Here is a 26,715-nt window from a genome sequence, read left to right as displayed (position 1 = left end):
TTCTGTTCACTGTGGCTGAACATATATTGAAAAGAAAATTTGGAGTTGAGAGGCATTAGTTGATACTAGCACATTTATAATCTCGTAATAATCTGGGCCCCTTTTTCCTCTTTACTGCTTAGTGTCAGCTGTGAAGTGACTTTCTCCATATATTTTACAACCCAGCTATTATGATGAAGAGAGGTTGTCTAAGAACAGGTCTCCAAGTTGAGTTTTGGTGCCATCATCTGAGCCTCCTTGTCCCCATTCAAGAGTAGTTAAGTGAATAGTTAAGTAGAGATACTATTTAGCTGTAAGTAGTAAATTTGTAAGTTCTTACCCCTAACTCTGGATTTCCCCAGTGGCACTGATTTTAAAGTTGGCTGGCCTAATCACAGGTCCAAGAGAAATGAGAGGTAATTATAACAACTGATTAAAGAAAAAACATGGTGAATATATTTTCTTTCATTCCATTGGGAAATATAAATTTTTGTATATAAATGTTAATAATTTGATTTTAAATTATATCTCATTGATACTTAGAATGTGTTTTATTATTGTTGTGACTGATTAGTAAAAAAATAAAGCCCCAGAATGCCATACTGGTTTGTATAAATTTAAAAATGAGGTTCTTGACTAAACACAGACATGTTCCTTACAAAAATAACCTTTAACAAAAAAAATGTATTGTTTTATTTCAGTAAGTATCTACTGAGCCCCTGTGAAAAGCACAGATGGTTTAAGATCTTAATTTTCTTAGATCAGGTTGACTGGTTAGCATCCTTTTCTTGGGAATTTTCTGAACTTTTTATTCCCAGATCAATAGATGAATGTGACAGATGTCTTGTACTACTTCCCTTAGTTTTAGACTGTCACGATTATCTGCCCATTGGATTAATGGCTGCTAGTAACTTATTTGGGATCTGTAGAACTACACAGCTGTGTGTTAGTGGAATGGCAGAAAACCGCGCCAGAGTCTTCATGTTCTCCGTCTCCACTTTTGCTGCCTCCCATAGGGAGTTTCTTTGTTCTCAGATTTTTTCTAATTGAAGTTTTAGAAATCTGTTGGCTAGTCTGGTAACTCAGCCCATCCACTAATGATTTTTGCAGAGGAAGGTAGGAGGCTGAGATGGTTTAATAAGATGCCAATAAGGTCAAGGCTTCTTATAAAGAAATCAAAGGTAATGACTATCATCATTGTCATCCATCTTCAGACAAAAAAGGGGTGGCACTCATACAGCTTTCCTTACCTTGCAGTGATCCATAATCAGCCACTTTTCACTGATTCCTCTTTCCCTCCATCAGGCTTCTCTCCCAATGTTTTCCTGTACTGCAAAGTGCAGACACTTAATACACAGTGGTTGAGTCTCTGTGTGCTCTGTCAGCAGCCCTCCTCTTCTTTCTGAACATACGGTTTTTCATGCTTCATCTCATCTTCAGTCAACCATCCTTAGAAGACTCCCTCAGCCATCCCTTTTTTAACCAATTACTGTATTAAAACCAACTCTATAGAACAGCTCCCAGTGGATAAGTAGGACTTCTGAGATTAAGGATAAAGAGGTGGAGATATTCGCTCCATGAAACCCTTATTTGGCCCTAAAAGGAACTGGAAAGCCTAAGAGAGTTCTCATTCTCTGCTTTTTTTTTTTTTTCCTTTTTTACTATGGCCTGTTTTAGCCAGACTTACCTATTGGATGTTTCCGAACTCTCTGGCCCTACAAGGGGCTCTTTCCCAACTGGAATTGTCTGTGTCTACAAGTTCAAGGAGTTCATTGCGCCAGTTTATTCAGCAGAGTGGCTCTTACGGTATCCAGTCTCCTTAGGCAAGGGAAGGGTTTTGCTCTCTTTCTAGATTATCTGTGATGAGACTGGTTTCGTGGCAGGAGACCCTCTGTTCCAGTAAGGCTGTTTACCCCACTGCCCCTGAGACAGCCCACACTACTTCCGCCTCTGGCTTTTGCACAAAGCCTGCCACTTAACTTTCTTTTGTCCAGGTCCTAGCCCTTCTTAAGTTTATATCCGTTTCTTGGGAGCCTCTTCTTAGCCCTTCCAGCCCTCACTTTTTCTGGGCTCCTGTACCTTATATAGTGTATACCCCACAACTTAATACTTCTCTTTCTTCTTGTGGTGCTTACAGATGTTTGTGTGACCCAAATTGGGTCGTAAGAGGGATGCATTTTACACTTCTCTTTACCCCTAGTTTTTCAGTGGTAGTTACTTATTAAAATACACAAAAAAATTTTTTTTTACATGTATCTGTCCCTCAAACCAGAAGACTTGGCTTCAGGTAGGAATAAACATGGTTTAAAAAAGGATAGAGGCTTCATCATGTCTCTTTTCACATTGGCTACTCTAACTTGGTAAATGTGGTGAACAGCTTCTCTCTCTCGTTGGTTTATGGAACTTTTAGAAATGTTATTTTTAAGGCAGCCCTCACTGTACTGGCTGCCCTACTTCAGGGTGTCAAAATTGTGGCCCAGAGCAGTGCAGACTGTAGAGGTCTGTTGGTGAGGGCTCCTGCTCTGCACAGGCTGCTCCGTGGTACTTCCTCCACCTCCTCCATTCCCCCTCTTACCAGTTTGACTTAACTCCAGATCTGAGTGTAAAACGAACTGGGAGAGGGTGGAAGCTTGATTGTCAAAGTCTGATTTGTGCTTTAGACCAGCTTTATCTGTGCCCATCCCATGAGAGGAGCATATAGAAATGGACGTGAGTAGAAAGGCAAAGCTGGGAAGCCTCTAGAGGGGCTTGGAGACCTGCAGGTGTCTTCTGTAAGCAACACCAAAAATAGAATTATACAATGTGCCAGACATTGAGTCAATGCTTTAAAAGATAGAGAGCACTGACCACTTTACTCTGAGGAAATGGAAAGCATGGGACTGTTAATTTGATAAAGGTTGGACAGCCAGTACGTAGCCCCAGTCCTTGCCCTGAACCCCCAGGATCTGCCACCTTCGTGGGAATGTCTCTTGTGTTCCTTCCTCTACTGAGCCAGGTGACTTGAGTCAGGTCAGAATGTCATGCTTGAAACCCTGTAATAGCCTCCCCTTAACCCCCATCTCTTCTCTTTCCAGTCCCTCTGCACATCTTTACCAGACTAAATTCTCTGAAATCCCCCTTTTATTGTTATTACTTGCCTCCTCAGTAATCTGCACTGGTCCCCATTGTTAGCAAAACACGAACACTTTGGCCTTGCATTCTGAGCCCCGTCCAGCCTCTGTCTTCCTCACAAGCTTTATCCTCCTTTGCTCTCTTGGTCGACTCTGTGAACCCCACATGCCTGCTGACACATTCTGGCTCTGGAACTGGCCTGGAGCAGTTCCGCTTGCTACTCCACAGGTGTGTGTCTTTTAACAGCCAGGTACAGTCCTTCAGTGAAGCCTGGAATCCTGTTCCGCTGCTTGGTGAATGCCCTTGTATATTTACAGTTTTGCTTAACTGGTGTTTTATTTTTACTTTATTTTTTATCTTCTCCCTGCAGTTTGACTGGAAGCCCCTTGAAGCATGACTACACATTGTACTTTTTATTTCCCCACAGCATCTGATTTAGTAGTATAAACATGGTAAATAGTCAATAAATATTTGTTAACTGAGTAAATAAACCATGCTCTGGTGCTCTGTCTCACTGGGGTTTTGCTTTACATTAATATGTTCCTCCTCACTAAAGGTTACACGATTTGAAAAATGAAGAAATTAGCATCTTGCATAAATTTCTGATTGGGTACTTCAATATATTGAGCAATGTATGAACTTTATTGTTCTCATAGATTGAAGTACAAAAATACTGGTATATTACTGCCAGTGGAGCAGGGTGGTAGAGGGTAAGGCCACAAAAAATATTGGTTATAATAAATGTTAGGTTCTTTTGCTTTTAGTTTGTGATATGCTACTCAACTAAGTAAATAATGTACATTGCAGAAATAGCTGAATAAGAATATTTAATATTATTTTCAATATAATGAATGCCCTTGGGACTAAAATAAGCATACTTGTGATTCAGTATATAAAATCAAAGAACTGAACTGTGCATGCAGTTTCCCTTAGGCCACTCAGGTTTTTTCAGTAGATTTACCTTTTTAATTATATTTTGCTTAGGCTAATTTTAAAATAACTTTGCATTCCCTGAGAGCAGTGTAGTTCATGTGTCAAGGGGACACACATTTAACGGTCATAAAACTATCTGTAAAAGCAAAAAGCTCATTCCCCTCCAGAGGATCTTTTTTAAAAATCAAAATGCACAACTGATCCTAAAAACTAGTTTAACAAAGTGCATGCAGTAGCTTAAGGGGCCACATAAATCATTTTCTATGTTAGTCCCCACCCGCCTTCCCTTTGTGCTCTACAACCAAAAGAAAGAAACTCCTACTAGGGAATGTATCTACTATGTACATACAACTGTGCTATAGGTTGGAATATTAGCTGAAGTTAATGGCAGAGAATGACAGTGTAAACTAATACGAGCATTAGATAAATCTTATTAATTAAGTAATGAGTATTTTCATGAAGAAAGAACATAGGATGTCACAGGGCTTGGGCTCTAGAACTGACCTCTGCCTTATTACATGAGCTTGAGAAAGTAATTAAGTCTCCCCTCTCTCCCTCTGTCCCTTCCTTCTTTCCACCAGGATGAAAACAAAAATCTGTTTTAGTGTCTCATTGAGGCATGGTGAAAACAGTATGTAGGTCTGCACAGACCTACTAGAGAATGGACTTGAGGACACGGGGAGGGGGAAGGGTAAGCTGGGACAAAGTGAGAGAGTGGCATGGACATATAAATGTAAAATAGATGGCTAGTGGGAAACAGCCGCATAGCACAGGGAGATCAACTCCGTGCTTTGTGACCACCTAGAGGGGTGGGATAGGGAGGGTGGGAGGGAGACACAAGAGGGAGGGGATATGGGGATATATGTATACAGTATAGCTGATTCACTTTGTTATACAGCAGAAACTAACACACCATTGTAGAGCAATTATACTCCAATAAAGCTGTTAAAAAAACCCAAAAAAACAGTATGTACTACATATTGTTGCTAAACACCATGGGGAAGAACGATCAGAGAAATTATGAACCAAGACTTTGAAAGAATAGTTTAAGTTACTTATTTAGTGGTTTTGATTGGCCTTTAGTTGAGAAATACCTGTAGTGTTGAACCGGCTTTCCTGAAAAGAAACATGAATATATGAAATTTATTTTTCACTTAGTGATCACTAAAACCTATTGTGATTAGTCAGTTTCATTATTGAGAATGTGATTTGAGCTCCCTTGAAAAAGATTCCATATAAATTAATGCGCTTGTGAAGTTTATTTTTAATTTTTATATTATTTTTTAAAATGGGTGTTACGTAGTGTAATGAGGTGTAGTCTTCACTTTCATATGGATGAATTTTGTGAGTGGCTGAATGAGTCATTAGCAAACTAAGATTCTGCTTCACAGGAGTATTTTGAGAATAAGCTTAAGAATGTGTAAGTTCGTAAGAAAGGAGCTAGGGCTCCTTGGAGAAATGGCTGATTCCTGGACTGGGGCAGGGGAAGTACAGGATAAGCCAGTAACTTCTTATGACGCCAGAACGTGAGGAAGTCGTCACAAAAATATGGGGCATGTTGAAATGACACAGGGGTAACTTAAAGGAGCTCCCAAGAGCTAAGTCTGGGACAATTTGAGCAACAAAATAAAGAATGGTAGTAAAGGATTACAATCCCTAGAATAAAATAAATATGAGTCCATGCTTCTATCGGTAAATAATTGAATACATAAATAAATGAGGGAGAAGGAGCAGCTCCTGCTTAAATAGAATTCTAATTAATAAATATAGAAGGAATGATGTAAATAGAAAATCACTATTTGGCAAATACCACAGTAGTGATTGTTGCAGACCACATCCACCTGTGCATGCTAAAATTAGATGGCGGTATGATGAGAAACAGGGTATTTGCATACTCTCAAAATATCTCGTCACAAGATACTTAATATTATAGAGAGAAAAATACTAACTTTACAGTGGGGAAACCTAGACGAACACCACATTTTTATTTATTTATTTTAAATTTATTTATTTATTTTTGGCTGCGTTGGGTCTTTGTTGCTGCACGCAGGCTTTCTCTAGTTGCAACGAGCGGGGGCTACTCTTTGTTGCGGTGTGCCAGCTTCTCATTGCGGTGGCTTCTCTTGTTGCAGAGCACGGGCTCTAGGCGCGCAGGCTTCAGTAGTTGTGGCACGTGGGCTCAGTAGTTGTGGTTTGCAGGCTCTAGAGCGCAGGCTCTAGAGCGCGGGCTCAGTAGTTGTGGTGCATGGGCTTAGTTGCTCCGTGGCATGTGGGATCTTCCCGGACCAGGGCTCGAACCCATGTCCCCTGCATTGGCAGGCGGATTCTTAACCACTGCACCCCCAGGGAAGTCCCCCCTCTGGACTCTTTACAAAACTAAATCCTTGATATAAGTTTGTTTTATAATTTATATGTTTATGAGCAAATCAAACAGTATTATATAATCATTGATATTTAAAAGATGTTTACTCAACTGTGTTTCTCATCTGGCCATCTTTATTACTTTTCTCTTCCCTGCCTTCCTCTTTGCATCTGTATCTCAGTATCACCAGATAACAGGCTGTCACTCCAGCTCTGAATAGCATGTTTAATAGGTGTAACTGGTAGAAGAAAATGTAATCTGGAATGCAACATACCTTTCTCTCCAAGCTGCATTTCTCTTACTTTCACCACACTTCAAGAAATAAAAATGGTGCTTTGGAGGAGAGAGGAAAGTAAGAGGTAGAACAACTGAGAAGAAGAGAAAAAGCAAATTTTGAAGAAGCACAAAGGCGGGTAAGGGGGTGGGTGCAGCAAGGGGGGTTAGGTGAGAGTAGGAGAGGCTGATCAGAGAAGGCCCAAAGTCAGGCTGCAGGATCCTCTCCACCTTTGGACTAGATAAAGCGCTGAGCCCTCTGGGTCTCAGGAACCTCTTATGCGGTGACCAGTGGGTAACTAAACCATAGGTTACTTGGGCCAGAATGAGCTTAATCAGCATCTGCGACAAGCATTTCATGAGCGCCTGCCACCCATAGCCTCCTGAACCCAGTAACCACCAGTCTACCACCCAAGAAAAGACCAAACCTCCGTTCCAGATGTTTTATTCACCACTCTGTGGACAGAAGGGAGTAGAGTCCCCTAAATTCTCCCAGTCCCTTTTCTGTCCCCTGCCCAGACTCATCTTTCTCTAATCCTGGGGCTGACAGATCAGAGGGGCGGCTTGAAAGTCTGCCTTTTTTGCCCCTCTGCTTGGATGCAGAGTTCCTACCAAGCCGTTAGAACTTGCCTGACTTGAACTTTGCCTGACAAGGAGTAATCCCTTCCTTTACAGATAACAGAATTGAAGATACCTGGTATTGGGTTGGCCAAAAAGTTGGATCGGTTAGTGAATATGTTGTTCAATAAAGTTCTTCGTGAAAATGAAAAATGTCTTTTATTTTTACTTAAAACTGAATGAACTTTTTGGCCAATCCAGTATATTTTAAACAATTTCCCAGGCAGGCATGACAGTTCTTGCTTGTATTTTTGTTAGACCATAAGGTTTGTGTGAAATATGTTCAGGCTTGGAAGCAGACCTGGGACCCCAAAGGCTTAACAGTTTTACTCCAGAATGATTTCTTTTTTTAGCCATGCCGCGTGGCATGTGGGATCTTAGTTCCCAGACCAGGGATTGAACCCGGGCCCTTGGCAATGAGAGTGCGGAATTCTGACGCTGGACTGCCAGGGGAATTCCCTCACTCCAGAATGAAGCTGAGTGTATTTTTAGAGTAATTTAGTTACAAAGAAATTGTGGCATCTAAGCCTACTTTTTTGTACAGGAGTCAAGAAACAGAGGTAAAAAATACAGGCAGGCTTGATTGATCTTAATAGATCAGATGTTGCACTGTCTGTGGCACAGTTTGCTGTTCACATTTCTGATCTAAATTGCTATTCGTCCATGCTTAATGAACTTATTTAAAAAACATAAGGTAGTTTTCCTTACAAATGTGATCCCTATCCTAGAATTTTCGATCTAAGAACTAAAACAGATGGGAGCAGAGCACAGTGGGTGATTTGCCTGCAAAGAGATGCACATGAGGAGGTCATAAATCAGTGGTTCTCAGCGAGGGCGATTTTGCCTCCAGGTATATGTGACAACATCTGGAGATGTTTTGTTTTGGTTTTTGGTTTTTTTGGGGTTTTTTTTGCAGTACGCGGGCCTCTCACTGTTGTGGCCTCTCCCATTGCGGAGCACAGGCTCCGGACGCGCAGGCTCAGCGGCCATGGCTCACGGGCCCAGCCGCTCCGCGGCATGTGGGATCTTCCCGGACCGGGGCATGAACCCGTGTCCCCTGCATCGGCAGGCAGACTCTCAACCACTGCGCCACCAGGGAAGCCCTGGAGATGTTTTGATTGTCAGCCTGGGGAGGAGGTGCTACTGGCATCTAGTGGGTAGAGGCCAAGGATGCTGCTAAACATCCTGCAGTGCATAGGACAGCCCCTCAACAAAGGATTATCTGATCTGAAATGGCAATAGCATTGAGGTTAAAAAACAGTGTCATAAATATGAGCAGAAGATACTGTATGGACTGATTGATAAATCAGCTACGTTAGGAATAAACCCAAGATGGTGCCTCCATTTGTGGCTTCTGTCTCTGGGACTTGTGGTTGTTGTTGGTTTTTTTTTTTTTTTCCAGATTTCTATTTTTAAATCATTTTAGGCTTACAGACTGGGCAATTGTCATCTCCATCTGTTTTCTTAGCACTTGGTACATGGGAGGCTTTGTTAACTGTTGAGTGAAGAAAAAGAGAATGAGCAAAGAGATGCAGGAGGAACAGATCCAGTTAGGTTTCACTTCCACATAAACTCTGGGAGAAACACTTAGGCAGAGGGAAGGTTTGGGGATAAGCTTCTTGGTTTTCTAGAAACATCTGGCAGGTCACCCCCCTGCATCTGCCTGTGCCTGTGCTTGGCTAAGGTTGTGCTTGTGGAATTGGTGTCAGGGAGAACATCTCCTGCTTTGGCCACTGATGAGCTTTGGGTCTTGAAAGAGATCATTTCACACCCTGCACCTGACCCTGGCCACTGAGGGTGACCAGGACAATGCTATAGGCCATTACCTATTAAATGTGTGTGTGTATGTGTATTCTGATTAAAACATAGAAACCTGAAGAGTGAAAGTCTTACCATAATCCTGATGATAAATTTTAAATGACTATATTAGCATATAATTATTAAAGATAAAAATGGAATTATAATTTTATGGTATATTATACTATTTTACAGTATGTTTTTACCATACTATAATGTGGACATTCTTTATTTTAGTATGATGGGTAAATCGTTTCAAGTTGTCTGAAAAATAAGGATGATAGTATCCACCCCCCTATTCCAGAGGCATTAAAGAGACTCAAATATAAATTAAGATTTGTGAAGTGTGTTGCGTTTCTTAGATGAAAACACCATGATGTTATGGTACCGTGTTGTATTTTTAATTGATTATAACAGTTTTTAACGATTCTATGATTAGTTTCTTCTGAGATGTTATTGAAATATTTTTTAAAACATTCTGAGTCCTCAGAGAGAAACCATTATGGCTACCTTAATGTAGTGTGTGTAATACTCTTGGATTTCAGCTGCCTTTTTGTGTTCCCCACAGGCAAATACGTGTATCAGCCGATGACCCCTGTGGAACAGCTTCCAAGCACTGAGATTCCCGCAAGGCCTTGGGAACCCACAAACACCATTCAGATCTCAGTGTCCCTCACTGAACACTTTTTGAAATTCGCATCTGTCTTCCAGCCTCCCCTCCCCCCTGATTCACCAAGGTACTGTATGATCTCAGACCTCTTTATTGACAACTACCAGGTGAAATGTATTAATGGGAAGATGTGTTATGTGCAGAAGCAGCCGGCGCCCCATTCCCACAAAATTAGCCCCGAGGAGGTCTCTGCACACGATGCCTTAATATCAAAAGAGAGCAATACGCCAAAAATAGATCACTGCTCTTCTCCCTCAAGTTCTGAGGACTCTGGGATCAATGCAGTCGGGGCTCACTGCGTGGAGTCGTGTGATGAGGACACAGAAGAAGGAGCAGAACTGAGTTCAGAGGAAGATTACAGTCCAGAGAGCAGCTGGGAACCAGACGAGTGCACCCTTCTCTCCCCTTCGCAGTCTGATCTGGAAGTGATCGAAACAATAGAAACCACCGTGTGAGCGTCCAGGCAGGAAGCCACGTCCTCTGATCCATGCTGAGCTTTTGTACTTTTGTCTAATGGATCCTTTTTCCAATGCAGTCGATGTTTTCTACCCCTCTCTAACAACCATACCAGTTCAGTGGTCTGCTGATTTAGCTTCACTTTTAAATTAGTCTTATAATTAAGACATTTTTTTCTTAAAAATGGTTTTCTTTTGTATCTTGACTTCCTTTTTATGTAGCATCTGGTGTCATGAATTGTGACCCAGCCTTAATTTCACTGGGAACTTTGAAAGCAATGATGTGATGAAGTGATGATCACAGAGCACCACGGATCAGGTTGAGGAGCTGCCCGGAGTGAAGGAGACACTATTTTATAAAGAGCCAGTTCTTCGCAGAACAACTCTTTGGCGTTCCTTTTGGCGTGCTGACGAGCACCCCTACCCTGCTAGTCCCGTGTGGAAAGTGGTTCACGTGACCCCTCAAGGTGTGCACTGGTTAATGCCATTCTGTCCCTTTCCCCGTCTCCCCACCGCCTGCACTGGGGCTGGGCCGGTGCTGTCCTGGCTTACTTCTGGGAGGTTACTGGAGGCCAGCTCAGTCCCTAGTTATGGCCAGTGTCTGCACATCCCTCCGTTATCTGGGGCTGAGCTAGACCTCACTTCAGAAGAGATTCCACCTCTGTTTCAGGCTCAGTCCAGCTTTAGCTGAGTGCCTACGCTCTTCAGGGATACAGAGTGAATAAGGCCTGGCTCCCGGCAGGAAGGGACCACAGTCCAGTAGGCGAGGTAACACCTGCAGGTGATGGGACCCAGAGTGCCCTGGGAACCCCGGGGGAAGGAGAGATGTACTTGGCCTGGGCTAGCTGGGGATGTTGTACCATTTGAACTGGCCTCTTGGGTGGGTTCCCCAACATATCCCTGCTTTTTAAAATTGTTCTTCAAGTCTGGGGGAAACTTTTAGGAGTTATATAGGTATTATATTTAGGAGGCAGCCACATCTGATGTCTTAAGAAAAAAAGTCAGTCATAGTTTTAGTTAGCATGGAAGTGCTAAAGACAGCAGTCCTTTAGGGATTAGGAATGAATCTAATAGGTTTGTTTAATTCTGCTTCATTTGGTTGTATGAAGCATTAGGATGGCTTAGGTGAGAACTGGATTAGAGTTCAGTATGATGCATGGATTTTTTATGCCAATGCAAAAACAGTTGAAATAGTTCGCTAAGTCAGGAGAAAATATTTTGTGTAATATTCATTCACTTTACAACAGTAATATTCATGGGCTGTTGTAAATATTCTCTTTTCCTGCACACATAAAATAGTGATTCTTTTCTTATTTAGCTCTCTTCAGAATTCTGCTCCTAATCTCCATTAGTAACTGGTGTTCTCGTGTGAGTCGGTTACCTGCTGTTTCTCCAAATATACCGTCTGTGAGGCATAGTTAAGAATCTAGGAAATTTAAAATATGGCCCACATGAAACCAGAACTGTCAAAGTTGGAGTTAGAGAAATACTTCCTACACCCTGACTATCCATGAGTGCGCGCTCATGGCATCATCTCATGACATATCTTCTGTGTCACATTAGTTTGTATTTTAAGAAGAGGCCTGTTGTGTCCTTCCCTGAAGCCTCCCCTTGGCATCTTTCAAAAGTCACTCCAGGCAGAACCTGCTTTCCTAGTTGTATGTGTAGTCATGTGACTGGCTAGAAGCGTTTGTTAGATTTAGGTGCCCCAGGCAGCCATAGGGTTTAGGAAGCAGAGTGTGCTTATTCCTTTGAAAGCAGTGTTTGTTAACACTTTCTGTGCTAGATGAGAATGCAGCCAGCATAAAGTTCCCACCTATTGAAATGTAAAGACTTAACAAGTCAAACCAAGAAGGTGGTGAGCAGAGCTCCAGGTACAGCGGGGCCCAGGAGAGGGTGGCAGAGGAGGGTGTACGGAGAGGGGCTTAGGGACAGACAGCTGATGAGCCCTGCCCTGGGCTCTCAGCACCGCCCAGGATTGAGTGGCCAGCTACAGCCAGGGCGACTCGCGCCAGGGTCCTGTCTTCACCTAACTCTGGGTGAGCTTGTTGCAACCCCGGGCAGGAACACGAGGCGCTCTTTCTCTGCACCATTCCTATCAGTTCTCTCCTCCATCCGTTAATCTAATTGGAGTCAACCACCAGGTCTCCAGAGCCATGGGAATCCACGGGCACAGGGCCACGTTTCTGAGGCTGGCTGTGTCAGGGTTGGGCACTTTATATGGTAATATGTATGACCTTTGCCTATGTTCCTGTTTAAACTCCTGAACTGCCATTCAGATTAGCCATGATTTTAATGGAATTTTTGGATTTAAGACTAGTTGATAATCACTTTAAATATTTGCACAAACTCTTTATAATTAAAAACTAAGATTCACTTCTATCTATTTTATAGAACTGGAGATGTTCCACAGGATTCTAAATATCAGATGCTCCTGGATCTCAAAATAGCCTTTTCTAAATAAGCACAAACAAGAATTCTTTTTTTTGTCCTAGCACTGTTAATAATTATCTGAAAATCATATATGATTGAACGAGAATTGTTTCTCTAATGCTTGCATTCCAAAAACAACTGATAAGGATATAAAAATACGTAGTTTCAACTTAAATTCTAGGCCTATTCTGTTCTGTATTATATGAAAGAATTGCTCTGTAATCCTGATACTGTATTGCTCATTTGTATAAGCATATTTATAGGCACTTTTAGAAAATGTTTAGACTGCAGTGTGTACTATAGACATAGAACACAGTCATGTTAAATAGGTTTTTGATTAATACTTGTACATTGAGAGATATGAAAGCTTTATCATTTGGACCTTTGCTCACTTGGGGCAAACAGTTGGGCTGTGTGGGTGGAAAAACTGCTTTCTTGGGCTTTTATCAAAAACTGGCACCATTCCCACTTTTTGAAAGTTGGCGTAAAAGCTGTTAGGTAGAACATACAAAATAAGTGCTGTGTGGAATTTAGCTTTCTTGTCTAACCAAGATTTCTTCTAGAATTTTCAAGTTTCACACATGTTCATGACTTTTCTGAGAAATGACAAAGCAATTAAAATGCTTTTGTCGTTATAACTGTTTGGTACATTAACAACTGAAGCTTTACAGTCAAATCTAGGTATTTTCAGGATCTGAAATGCAAATTTGAGGAAAACCCTGAAGAAAAACAGATGCTTTCCTGGAAGGGGAAGACCTGTAGTTCAAGGTAATACAGTACAAAATGAAACAGAAAATAAAATCACCAAAACCAGAACAAAACCATGAAGTTTGTTTTCCTGGATTTGATCTAGGATTTGATTTTATCTGAGTCGTGGTTTTATTTCTTAATCTCTACTTCCTGGCCTATTTGAAACATCAAAGTTCTTTTGGGGCGATCATAAACTCCTTTTAAAGCAAATTTCTCTACTCGGGCAATAGGATGCAACCAGATAATTTGCAAAGCTGTCAAAACATCCAGCTACTTTTGGTGGTATAAATACTTCTAGGCCAGAAAAAAAAGCACAAGTTAAAATAATATTTATACAGTCAACACTTGATTATTCCATCTTGTTTGCAAAATTTTGTTGATATGTTTTGGATTTTTACATGAGGAAAACAAAGTTTCCGTGGGTTTTCTTTCCCGCTCCCCTCTCCAGAGGAGGTGTGAGCACATTAAGGAGGCCAGTTGTATTTTGGGCTTTTCTGTTGTGTGCGATTGTGTCTTTTCCCGTTGGAAGTTTCCGCACTTTATCAGTGCTCTCAATTCCAGGGATGTCAGTGCTTCTCATATCCAAACATAAGTACAGGGGCACTTCTCAAAACTAAGTTTGGAATTATTTATCTTTAAAAAATTTCTTATGTCACTGCTCCCTTTCGTTGTCATGGATAATTGAGAGTTGACTGTATTGGGAAAGGGTTGCGTTTCTGTTCGTGCTTTGAGTTCTTTCTGTTAAGGCTGAAGCAGTGCTGTCTTAATAGTCTGAACAAGTCTGAAAGCAAATCATCAGTAGCAGTTTTAATGCTGAGCTTCCGTATCATCGTGTTCATGTGTACTTTTAAGGCTGTTCCAACCCTGTAATACTCACTGTGTGATTTTTTTAAAACCTCTCTGTTTTAAAGTTTTAAGCACAATGTTGATCCATGTGTAATTTCCTAAAATTATATTCTGTTTTCCTACAAATAGCTCAACTTTCCTCTCTGTATAATACTTTAGGAGAATACTACCTTGTAAAATAAATGTGATTTTTTTCTTTTTTACCAGCACAAATACGATATTTTGAATTTTGGAATATCCTCCCTCTCCACCCCACTTTAGAGAGTTTGTCTGATTTAAATAATAACACAATGTGAGCCTAACAAAAACAAAAGCCCCCATTTGCAAAATGTGAAACATTTATACCCAGTGCTTACTTTGTGCTAGGAAATCAGCGTTTTATATCATTATTCCATTTAAATTTTACAATTCCTTAGTGCAGGTAATTATTATGCATACTGTACACTCACGGTCACCACTGTTGATAATTCCCAGAACCCTTTATAATAAGAACTTTTTTGTTGGCTGCATTAGGTTTATACAAATAAAAATTACATTCCCCCACAAACGGTATTTATTTCACACAACGCTACAAGCTATGTGTTCGGTTCATACATTCCGTGTAAGACAGTTCTGACTGCAAGTTGGATCCAGGGAGGCCGCTGCCCTGCTGAGCCTCGGGGGTGCAGTCACTAGGTCACCAAGGCTGAGGGTCCAAGCCTCAGCGTGGCAGGTCCAGGAGCTTAATTTTTATATTCACACCAAGAAAAGAACAGCTTTGGGGTTGGCTTTTATTGAATAACCTCATGGGGAGTGCTAAACAAATTTGCTTATCAGTAATAGAAATAATATCATTGTTTATATTAATAATGATAGCTCAACAGCTGCCTTCCTGCTTTCTCTGAGTATCCCTCACAGCAGCCCTCTGAAGGAGACTTCAGTATCCTCACTTCACAAATCAGGAAAAGGGCTCAAGAAAGAAAACATTTTTGTTCAGAGTGGCACAGCTTGTAAGTAAGTGGGAGTCATGTTTGAACTGTCACCTTGGCCGTGGAGCTCATACTCTTGGCCCTTTTCCTGCGTTGCGTCCTCCTGTAGCCCTTCCCACCCTCAGGGGCCACGGAGGCTGAGCCAGGAGGCCAATAGCGAGTGGGGAGGAGAGCAGAGGGTGCCCCCTTCCTGTCCGTGACCCAGAAGACGCCTCCCTCACCCAGACACCACCAGGCTTCTCCCTCCCTCCCCGTTCTGTGCTCCATGTGGACCTCCCCCCGACACGCACGCGCGCCCGCACGCGCTCAGCATCTTCCTGCGGGTATCTCAGTGGTTTGATTTGGCCGTTGCTCTTCTATGTCTCATCACGAGTCTAGGCTAACTCTTTCTGCCTTCACAAAGGATAACTTGTCTTTTAAAGTGACTTCTGCAGACAACTGATCTCATTAACGCAGCGTGCATTCTACTAATTTAACTCTACGTGAGTGCGTCGCCAAGTTGTAGAAAGCGTCCCATTGTGGCCTCTTACAGATGCTGACTGCACACACTTTTATTCTGCAATGGACTTTAATTTAGCATCTCATCCGTACTACATTTCTATCGCTGGGAATTGGTAATGCCTTTAGCCCTTGGCGTCCCAATCCATTTCTGTGCTGAATGAAGGGGTGAGACAGGACCTCGGGACTCAGGCTCGCTGCAGCAGGGTCAGGAGGAGCAATTGGAAGCCAGCGGGAATTCCTCAGAAACCGGGCAGGTAAGGGTAGATATGCCTAGATATTAACAGCGTTTTTCTGTTTGCTCTTTGGAATTTTCCTAGTTTTCTAAATGAATTGGTGTTACTTTTATAATCAGAAACAAACCCTGTAAGCTGTTTTGAAGATAGGGAGTTCGGGTGGAGCCTGGCACTGCAGGTTTGTGGGAGGAAGTGGGGAGCCTTCGAGTCTGGGCAGCGTTGCACCCACTCATCCACTTGGGGGAGGGGCTACTAAAGGCCGGGCTGCAGACTGTGTGTCCTGGAACCACCCGGCCTCCCCAAGGACTGACCCCAGTCCAGGCCTCCAACCATGCCTGGAAGGGTCTTGGGTCAGTGAGTTGGAGAAAAGAGAGGATTTGTTTCTCATTGTCCTTCTCAGTCCCCAGTCTGAAACCGTGTGTGTGAATTTGGAGATGGGAGACCAGAAAGCTTGGGCTCTGGTGGGACATCTTAGTTCTCTTTGACAACTAGCCTGTCACCTAGTGTACAGTCCCAGAGGATTTATCCCAAGAAGGAGATCTGGAGCGTCACTGTAAGGTGACGACAGAAAGTGCAGCATTGTGGGTCCTCGAAGCCCCACAGCATCTGAAGGGGGACTTAGCAGGCATTTCCCCAGGTGTCACCTTACCTGCCAAGCCCGGCAATTCTGCATGACAGGACAGGATAATTTCATGAGTTTATGGCTGAAGCATCCAGGAGCTAAGTCAACAGTAAAGGCAGGTGAGTCACTCTTAATTGGCAGGTAAGTAGCGGGGCCAGAGCTCCAAAATTCTGTTGATGCCAAGTCCAGCCGGTGTTCCCCCCTCACTTGTTGAGCCCCTGCAGTCACACCTGCCCTCCCCTGCCTCTCTCCCTCCCCTGCCTCTCTCTCCTCCCCAGACCTGGGGCCCCGAGGCCATCCATCGCGGTCCTCACTCCCCAGCCGTGGCTCTAGGTGGGGGCATCCAGGAGCCACAGCCCAGCCTTCCGGGCATCACCTGCTGCTGCCCTTGCTGTCAAGTGCTCTGGATTCTGCCCAGCCTGGCTCGACCTCGTCCTCGGTCTGGCTTGAGACCCAGATGAGACCTGGATGCTGCCTCTGGCTCAGGAGCAGCCCTGGATGTAAGAACTCTCTTGAGAACTGGCCTCAGATCTTAGCACTTTCGGTGTCAGCCGCCTCGGCAGCCTCCTGCTCCCAGCCTCACTGAAGTGGGGCCTTCGATACCAACTGCTTCCCGTGGTAGCACCGATCCTCACCCACCTTAGGCTTGCCTCCCAGGGCCAGCCTACTCCAGGGCACGAGGGCCTCATGTACTAGACTGAGTTTCTGCCCCCATGTTTAGAATCTTCCTGTATGAACTGTGATGCCAAACTTCATCAAGCAAATGTAGGTACACCCATGTATCAGCAGAGGACCTGGAAGAGCCATCCCAGCGTATCCACAACAGTGCTCTCAGAGGCCATGCAGTCAGGCCGGGAGCCCTTGGGAAGGCCCGGGGTGGGGGGGGTGGTTCTGCCCTGTGTCCAGAGGGTGGGCTCCCTGAGGCCTGGCTGGGATGTGCATAGGGATCCACAGAGCTGGTTTTTCCTGGGAATCTAGAATGTTGAGAGGTAACTAGCATGATTTAGAAGCTGCACTGAATATGGGGAGGACGCCAGGGATTTGGGATTCCTGAGGAACCCAAGGCCCTGGGTGAATGGGGCCTAGAGTGGGCATCTCTGTACAGGTCACTGGGAGGTCAGCACAAGATCAGTGGGTCCAACTAGAATTCACTGGGGTCTTTTCTGATGACTGGGGTTCCAAAACAGGTCAGTTCTTCCCGGAAGATTTATCCTTACCCCAACCTAACCAAGAGTCACAGAGAAGCAGTGAATTCCTGGAGCTGCAATGTGTTTCCTGAATCGGGAAATCACTTGGGCCCCATGTTATGCCTGATACAGCCACTCGGAAAGGGAATAATGGGTTATGGAGAGGTCAGAAGTGGGGAGGATGAAGGGAGGAAGTTGACTGGGAGTCACCATCTCAGGTGGAGGTGGGGGTGGATTGTGGGAGTATTGAAGGATGATGGGCCAACTCATTCTTCTAGAGAGAGAAGAGGCTGGGTTGGGCAAACCATGAGGTCCCCCACTTTGTCAGGGGCTGGGACCTGACCTGGCCCTCCAAGGCTATTGGCACCAAATTCTGACCTCTGCGATGCATGTAGCGCAGAGTTCCGAGGGAACCGATGTCAGATAGGAACGGGCTACTGGCTTCCCTCGGTTATTAAGTGTCCCTGTGTGAAGCCGAGGCCCATCCCCACCAGCAGCTTAACAGCAGATCCCGAAAGGCTCCTGAGCCAGCTAATCCCTGGCTGGGGCAGGAGGCAGAAGCCAGGGCCTGTGCACCAAGAGCTGGGGAAGGGACTGTGCAGGGGGTGGTGTGCGTGTCTGACCTGCCCCGTCGCCCCCGAAGCTGTAGACATGCATTCATTCACACATGCATATGTTCAAAAATCTGTTAATTATACCTACTCTCTGACTCTGAAAAATCATCCCTAAGTTTATACCCAACAGAAATGCATACATATGTTCACCCAAAAGACAGGAAGAAGAATGGTAATGAGCCAGTACTGGAAACAACGCAAACATCCATTAACGATAGAATGGATCGGTTATGGTATATTCATACAATGCAATACTATTCAGCAATGAGAAGGAATACCATGGAGCAATCTCACAAGCGTAATTGGAGTAAAAGAAGCCACTTCCAAAAGAGTAAATAATGTACTTCATGAAGTTCAAAACAGGCAAAACCATGTATGGTGTTAGAAGGCAGGATGGTGGCTGACTTGCGGGGTGATGAACAGAATTCAGGGCACGTCTGAGGTGCTGGCCATTTCCATTTGCGTGATCCGGGTGCTGGTTATACAGGTGTGTTCACTTCATGAATTAATCTGGCTTTGCAATGTGGTTTGTGAACATTTCTGTCCATAAAAAGTTTACTTTAAAAAGAGACTTAAGAGATGGTGGCAGCGAGCCTGCTTTTCAGCACTGTGCTGTGAAAGACACAGGCGTGGACTGGACACAGCCACGTCCCTCAGGAGTGATGGAGGCAGACAGGAAAACACCCAGGCGTGGAAACAAGGTGAGTCAAACTGCCCCTTGCCTGGGGAAGTGGGGAAGGCTTCATAGAGTATTGGGGTGTGGAGGAGGCTGGTGGCAGAAAGATGGCCATGGATGCTCTGAGAGGAGGGGCCCCTGGATGAACCCTCTGATGAGTCAGGGCCACCCCCTGGAGCTCAGAGGTGCTCAGAATCCCCTCAGACTCTGCAGGGACCTGAGGTCTGCCCTGGGCTGCCAGAGGACGACACACTAGGTCTTTCCTGCAGCTCTGGGCACGTCACACGCACCTGATTCTGGAGATGCACCTTTGGAAAAAACATTTTCAGCAGGCAGAGCTGAGTGGAAACATACTGCTGCTAAAAGGATCCCCAAAGCTCTGAATTATTTATTCACTGATGCATTCATCATTGATGAGGCCCCGGTTGGCTTTCCTCTTCCACAAACAACTGCCCTCCCGCTCTCACCATGGTAGGCTGTGGTTGGTACCATGTTACCTTTACAAAGCATCTCCCCCACGTCACTTGGACCTTCACCGTAGATGCAGCAGATGCGTCTCTATTTTTCAGAGGAGTACTAGCCTTCCTCAGCTCACACGTGGGCCTGTGGGGCCTGTGCCTAGAACCTGGGGCCCCTGACTGGCAGTCCAGGGCTCTTTCCAACAGCGCATTCTGCTTCCTGTGGGGAACTGGGTGAGACTCCATCCCCCTCCTCGCCCCCTGTGGCAGGAGGTGGGGCACTCAGCTGAGCTGGGAGCTATTTTCAGATGGTCCTTTCAAATACTTAACCGTCTGCCATGTACAAAGAAGAAACAGGCTGTGATGGACACTGCTGCGTTTTTGGCAAATCAGAATCCCTCCCTTCTTAGGGCCCTGACTTCCTTTCAGAGGACCACCTTCCCCTCCCCCGGGCGCAGCATGGGAGGAGCCGGCTCAGACCAGGCACCTGCCCTCCCCAAATGGTAGCTGATGGGTGCCTGGAGCCTCCCTCCCCCAGATCTTTCCTCTTACCACCTGTCACAGCCCAGGGGTGGGCACGTGACCCGCAAGAGCAGCTGGAGCTCAGCACCGGGGCTGGAAGCGAGTGCTCAGAGCTGCTGCTCCTCCATCCTGGGAGCCCCCCACCCCCTCAGTGAACTCCTGTGGCCATGTCAGCAGAACCACGGCCGCTGACTGAGCCTGGATGTATTTCCAGAGAAGTCTCTGCTAAGGAACTGCTCTGATGTGGGACCCGATGTCACTGCAGAGTAGGACATGTGCTAAGTGCCACGAGGGGACAGGGACCGGGCCCAGCACTGCCCAGCCCTGGAGTCGGTTTCTCATCTGCCCTTAGATGAGGCAAGAGGGCTCTTCAATCCAGAAGGCATGACCTGGATATAAGGCTGCTGTCACTTATTCAATGGTGCTGTGACTCGAATGACAACTCTTGGGGATGATCAACCGGGTTAGTGGCTGGAGGAGACTGCATTGCTGGTGTTTACCAGCCCTGGTTTAAATAGGGGCTCGGATGCTCAGTAAACTGCCTTGGCCCTTTAGAGTGTCGACTGAGGGCAGGCAATCACCACATTTTGCTTTGAGACTGTCGAGCCCCTTTGGCCTTAATTTTAGACTCGTTAAGAAACCTTCTGATACGGGATTTGTGGAGGTGGCATCACTGGCTCTGAAATCAGTTCTGAGTTTTGTGCTTTGCTACTTCTTGTGTGTCGCCTTGGTTACATTTTCCAGTGTGAGCCTCTGCTTTCTCATCTGTAGAATGGAGATGAGACTCTCATGGGGCTTCAAGGGCCATCCAGCTGGTGGCCACTTCACTTATGCTCCACCATGTCCCCCAGTGTGGCTTCCTTGCACCTCTGGCAGGAGGCGGCAGCTTGGGCTGCCACCTCGGGGGTAGTTCTGTGATAAGAGCTAAACTGACATGTCTGGGGGCATTTGCCATGTGCCTGCCCAGCCCTACGTGTTCTCAGGTACTGGCTCATTTAGTCTTCACTGCAGCTTTATTTTATAAAGAAACTGAAGCTGAGAGAGGTTAAGTGACTTGCTCAGGATCACAGCCAGGATGTGGCAGAAGTAGGATATATTTTTTATGGAAAGTTGTATCTAGTTTCTACATCTATTTCCTGTGGGTTGTTCTGGAGGATTAAAAATGATGCACACGTAAAGGAGCCAGCATGGTGCCTGGCACCTAGAAGGCGCTGGCTGGTCACTGGGCTGGTAGGAGCACCATGGGCTTTGGGCCCGGAGCTGGACAGGTGGGCTCGCCCTGCACACCTGACAGCCAGTCCCTGGGAGCCCGGTCGGCCCTGAGGGAACCACACAGGGAGCACCTGAGCCTGGGAGGCAGACACCTAGCCTCTGTGCGTGTGGTGTGAGCTCCTGTGGTGGTTGGTTCAATGACGTATAGGAAGTGCCCAGGCCAAGAAATGGAAAAATCCTGCTCTGGCAGCCTGGTCCCTGGCAGAGGGGGACCTGGGTGGCTGGTGCTCTGGATGGAGCTTGTGACGCAGCTGCTTATGGAATAAAGGCAGGGCTGCCCCAATCAATCAGGGTCCTTGACTTGGAGCTAATAGAACTGAATGGTGGCAACAAGGGTTCTAAACGTCCTTTATGACTTGACAGACGGGGAGTGAGACAGCCAGCAGGGCTTAAACACGAGGCATTTATTGTTAGAAATGGCAGATCTTACACTCGAATGGGTTTAAGCACAAACACATGGAAAGAAGGGAGGTGCCCCAGCTCCCGCAAGCCCTTCATTCCCTCCAACGCAGGTTTCAGCTGTGCTGCGGCCTGGCAACCACCGTTCCCAACCGTGCTGTTCCCTGTCCCAATGGCAGCAGGAGGTGACAGCCCTCCGTGGTGCCCACCAGCTGGCGGAGACAGGCTGCGCCGGACTCAAAACGCCATCTGCAGGAGCTCCGCCTCTTCTCCACACTTCAGGGAAAATGAGAAAAAGTCCCAACAGGCAAGATGCATTTTCTTAAATAACTGGATAGAGGTATGTGGCATTCATCTGCTTAATAAGCAAAACAAAACCGACCAGTCTGGTGCCGGTGCTGCGGCAACATCAGGAAGAGCCGGAGTCTCCCAGGGCTGGCGGGCGTGGAGCTGCCCTCGGGCCTCGCCCGGGAGCCTGAGGGCAGCGGGGCCAGGCCTGTCAGAGGGGGCCCTCCCCACCTGCTGGGGTGGTCTCGGGGCTCCAGGCCCGGGAGAGTCTTCAGTCCTCAGTCACAGGCGGGGGTACGAGCTGTAGCTGGAAGTTCTCTTTCTGGAAGATGCTGGTGAAGGCAGGGCCACTCTGGGAGCCGCTAAACGGCCTGCAGCTCTCGCTGCCACGCTTCTGGGAGAGTTCCGTAAGCAGAGCCAGCTGCAAAGGAGGGGACACACGTCACCCGAGGCTGGAGGGTAAGACCCGGGTGTGGACCCCAGAGCTGCATCTCGCTAACAGGCAATGGTGACTTGGCACAAGTTCACGTCATCTGCTAGGGCCTAAATTTCCTCCTGTGATGATGAGGAGGCTGGACTGGGTAAGTCCTGTGGGCACAACAAACTGTGACACTTTCTGACAAGGGGAAGCTGTCCGATCCTGAACCTCCTTCACTCTGAGTAGTCCCTCTCCAGCGGGTGTGTGACCCTGTTGCCTCCGTTCTCTCCCTGTGGACACACAGCCTGAGCCGCGGTTCTCCACTGTCTGCTCAGCTCACGCCACACACTCCCTGTTGGTGGGTTCTCCTTGGGATGAATGACGATCACTGGCTCCGACCCCTCTCCTTCGTGGAACCAGGGCAGCTCCAAGTGGACGCCCAGCTGCCACTTCAAACTCAGGGGCTCCAGGCAAACTCATAGATGCCACCTTCTCCTCTAAGTGCCCTCCCTGCTCCTGTCCACCAGCGACACCAGCGCTACCCTCACTCTGTTACAGGCTCAGTTCTGGGAGACCTGCTGAGGAGGGGAGAATGTTAACCCAGCCCACTGGGAAACCAGGCTTGGGCCCTCAGTGGGGCCATTCCTTTGACCTCAGAAAGGCTTTCGGCAGAAGTACAGAGCCTGACAGCCTAGCCCTTGAGATGCCCTTGATGGTCAGAGAAGAGCTGAATGCCACACCCAAACTCCTACATCCGGAGAGAGGGCAGCTGTGAGGACCGAGCCATCACACACAGCAGGGCGAGCCTCTCGGTGTCAGCCTGCAGGCCCGGAGTCTGCGGAACTTCTAAAAGCCCCAGGTAAGTTCCCTGAGTGAGTGCCTTTTAGGCACCAGGCACCAGGACACTAGGTCCTTTACATGAATTATGTCTAATCCTCCACAACCACCCTCTGAGTAAACATCCCAGAGCCCTGAGAAGTTAAGTTACTTGCCCTGGGTCACCCAGCGATGAGTGACAGCGTGGGACTCGAACTCTGGTCCCTGTGACAGTTTCTGCTCAGCCGAGCTGCCTACGGTTCTGCCTTCTCTGGAGATAACTTGTCTGTCACCTGCTCTCTCCTCACCTCCCCTGCCAGGTAGTCTGTCTTCCAGCTGTTCTCCAACCTCTAGCAAGGGTTCTCTCCTCACCCAGGCAATAGTGGCAGAAGACTCACACGTGTCTGTCACTTCTGTTGAAAACTCAATACCAGTGACTGTGGTAACTGGGGAGACATCTGAAGGCCCCTTGGTTCAAAGTGCCAATTTATCTAAAATAATCCAGCGCCTGCTCCTGGTTCCAACACACAGCTACGGTTCAATGCATAATTCGTAACACAGGCTCGAAAGCTCCGACTGCAAACTCCTTAGCTGGCCCAGGACACGCAGGAGGTGGCTCCCTGCAGGGACTTCCACTGCTGCCTGAGCAGGTTACAGAGTGGTGTCCCTCGCTCTGCACAAGCCCCACCTGTGCCACTTTCTGTCTTCTGTAACCCTCTCAGCTTCCCTCGCTCTGCACAAGCCCCACCTGTGCCACTTTCTGTCTTCTGTAACCCTCTCAGCTTCCCATCAGCATGTGGAGTTCTCTGCAAGGACTGTTATGTACGATGCTATAACACGACAGGTGACAGATGCTACGTAAACCCAAAGTTCTTTCACATTGACACTGAAGTACACAAAAAATATTTTCTGTTTTCCAAGGAAAAAGATATTTTTGTGTTCTACTTCTGTAACTTAGTGTTCTAGAAATTGATGAGTCCTGAATAGTGGCTCAACAGTTTAAAGCAGCAGAACTTCCTTAGAATAGAAGGCCCAGAAACCCAACTCCTGGGGCAGAGCCTGGCTGGAAGTGATGCCAGTTCAGGAAACCTCCTGGAATAAAAGACCCTGCCCAAGACCAGCTCTCAAAGAGGGAACACCATTTTTCCTCTGGGCTGCCAGCAACCTAGCAGGTGTGTGGGGAGTGGGCAGAGGGAGCCCAGGCATAAAAAACAGCACATAGGCAGTCTGTGAAAGCCCAAGAAAAGCTTACGGAACAAATCTGGCCTGGCTAGAATTTAGGTGTGACTTGGGGCATGGAGGAGGTGGTAGAGTTTGGACTCCACTTCAGGTGATGGAGGGCCAGGAAAGTGCTGTAAGCAAGGGGGTAACAGGACTTTTGGGCTTGGAGATGGTGCCCAAGCAGCAGCCTGGAGAAGAGACAGAAGACCTGCAGTGACCTCTGTGAGCTGGAAGGAAAGGGGAGAAAGAGACAGGAGAGCTCCCTACTGAGTGGGTGGGGTGGGAGGGATGAACCCAGGGTGCCAGCAGGTGACTGCTTTGGGTGACCTGATGACAGAGGATGACAGCCAGAGACAGGCACGGGCAAGGAGGAACGGGTTGGAAAAGTTAATAAGTGCACTTCTGAAGTGCCTGTGGGGCCCCCAGACTGATGTTGTGGCATGACTGCTGTAGCCCTCTAAATCTGTACTCTTCTACAGCAACAGGATTCCAGCAGTTTTAGACCATGGCCTTTTGGAATCAAGACCAATGTCCCCAGTCTCCACTGCAGTTAGGTGTGGTCACATGTCTAAGTTCCAGACAAAGGAGGTAAGTGGAAGCGGTGTATACAGTTTCTAGGAACTATCCTTAAATAGAGGGCTTATGGTCTTCCTCCTTTTTCTCCACCTTGCTAGCAGGAATGCAGATGTGAAGGTTTGAGCTGGGGCAACCATGCTGCATCATGCAAATATAAGCCATATGTTAGAGACGGCAGAGCCACAGAGTAGAAGAAATCTGGAGAGAGGTTTGTGGAAGATGCCCTGGGATGCCCATATTTACAATTCTATTTTGGTTAAGCCACTGCAACTTAGCATTTATCTTTCATGGCCAAAGCAAATTCAACCAGTGCAGATGTCCAGCAGAGTCTGGGGCTTAGGGCAGATTTGGCAGTCATCAGTATAAACAGAGGCTCCCAGGTGAGGGATTAGGCTTATGCCTGCTCTCTCTGGAGGCAGTACAAACACAGATGCCCTTCTGTGTCCTCACAGCCCAGGGCAGGTAAGGGACAGATATCTTTCCACCTCCTCTGCATGCTTTGCCAAGTTCTGAGTACTCCCTGGGGTCAGGGCTCCACATAGCCATAACAGGGATGCCAGGGCACCTTACAGACTAAGGATGAGGCTGGAGTGAGGACCTGAGAACACTGTGTTACCAAAACACTAATTATAAATAGGGAAATAAAAATGTAAACCACCACACCAACATTACCCTAGAACTTCCTCGGTAGAGATGGCAAAGCTGATCAAATGCTTGGATCTGCTGTGGATCCAGAACAGGTTCTGAGGTTGCCTGAGAAATCAAAAACAATAAGGTTAATAATAACACCCATGGGCAGCCTCTGTATTTGGTCAGCAGTGAAACAGGATGCAGTGCTTCCTTCACTCCTCTGAAGAAAACCCATGCTACCAGCAACTGATAAGATATTTTACTGAACATGAATTAGAAATGGCCGTGTGCCTCCACACGCCCTTGGTGCCAGCTCCAGGCCGACAACCTCCCTATGGCCCCTTCCCATGTGGTCTCCAGATTTTCCATACTTAAAAACGAAGAGATATGGGAACATATGTATATGTATAACTGATTCACTTTGTTATAAAGCAGAAACTAACACACCATTGTAAAGCAATTATACTCCAATAAAGACATAAGAAAAAAAAAAAAAAAAAAAGAGCTTCCCCTGGGGCTTCTTGGTCCCTCTTGGCCTTTACTCTGCAGAATAATTTAGCTGCACCCAGCCTGGCAACCCCAGCACTGAATACGGCCAGCAAAGATGCCCCTTCTTTGTGCTGCCAGTGGAGATACGTCATACATGAAAAAGCATGTCATTTCCCTGCCTCGTTATAAAGCTGGTAGCCACCTAAGGGGCTGAGATTTTAATCTGCTTTTGGGAGAGGGGAAGTCTAACTTGCTTTTCCAGCAGTCTTGTTTTGTTCCACTGGTTACTGCGCCCAACACTGTGGTCCTACTCTTGGTGGATCAGATCCAACTCACAGCTAGAGGAAGAAATGGGATCCTGGCAGAGGCTGCCATAAGCTTTGGAGTCAGAGATGAACTGGAATACCAGTTCTGATACTAACCTGCTATGTGACCTTAGGCAAGTTCCTGCTCTGACTTGTGAGACAGGATAATGCTTCCTTATGAGGTTACTGAACATTAAATTAGATGAGGTCCATATTTAAAGTGTCTTTTACCTGCCTGCCCCCACCCCATAAAGGCTCAGTATATGCTGGTTTTTGTTTTTTGTTTCTTTTTT

General features: G+C 46.2%; 2 protein-coding genes across 3 annotated transcripts in view; one reads left to right on the top strand and one right to left on the bottom strand.

The window, feature by feature from the left end:
- Nucleotides 1-14,440, top strand: part of C4H3orf70 (chromosome 4 C3orf70 homolog) — a 106,087-nt gene extending 91,647 nt beyond the window's left edge. The window contains exons 2-3 of one of the 2 annotated variants that reach the window (XR_004349779.1): nucleotides 9,642-10,665; nucleotides 12,593-14,440. Coding sequence is in view for 1 of the 2 variants with exons in the window: in XM_032631607.1 (XP_032487498.1) it covers nucleotides 9,642-10,198 (557 nt within the window). In the remaining variant the exon portion in view is untranslated. Of the gene's footprint in view, nucleotides 1-9,641 lie in introns of both variants that reach the window. The other variant, XM_032631607.1, reaches the window with a different exon arrangement.
- A 7,224-nt stretch (nucleotides 14,441-21,664) lies between these two features.
- VPS8 (VPS8 subunit of CORVET complex) overlaps nucleotides 21,665-26,715 on the bottom strand; it is a 308,471-nt gene continuing 303,420 nt past the window's right edge. Inside the window, 2 exon segments of the mRNA XM_032630703.1 lie at nucleotides 21,665-22,388; nucleotides 25,671-25,751. Coding sequence (XP_032486594.1) covers nucleotides 22,239-22,388; nucleotides 25,671-25,751 — 231 coding nt within the window. The 3' untranslated portion in view covers nucleotides 21,665-22,238.

The sequence above is a fragment of the Phocoena sinus genome, chromosome 4 (genome assembly GCF_008692025.1).
Source record: "Phocoena sinus isolate mPhoSin1 chromosome 4, mPhoSin1.pri, whole genome shotgun sequence".
NCBI classification, from domain to species: Eukaryota; Metazoa; Chordata; class Mammalia; order Artiodactyla; family Phocoenidae; genus Phocoena; species Phocoena sinus.
Note: the sequence above shows the minus strand (reverse complement) of the source record. Positions and strands in the feature narration are given on the sequence as shown.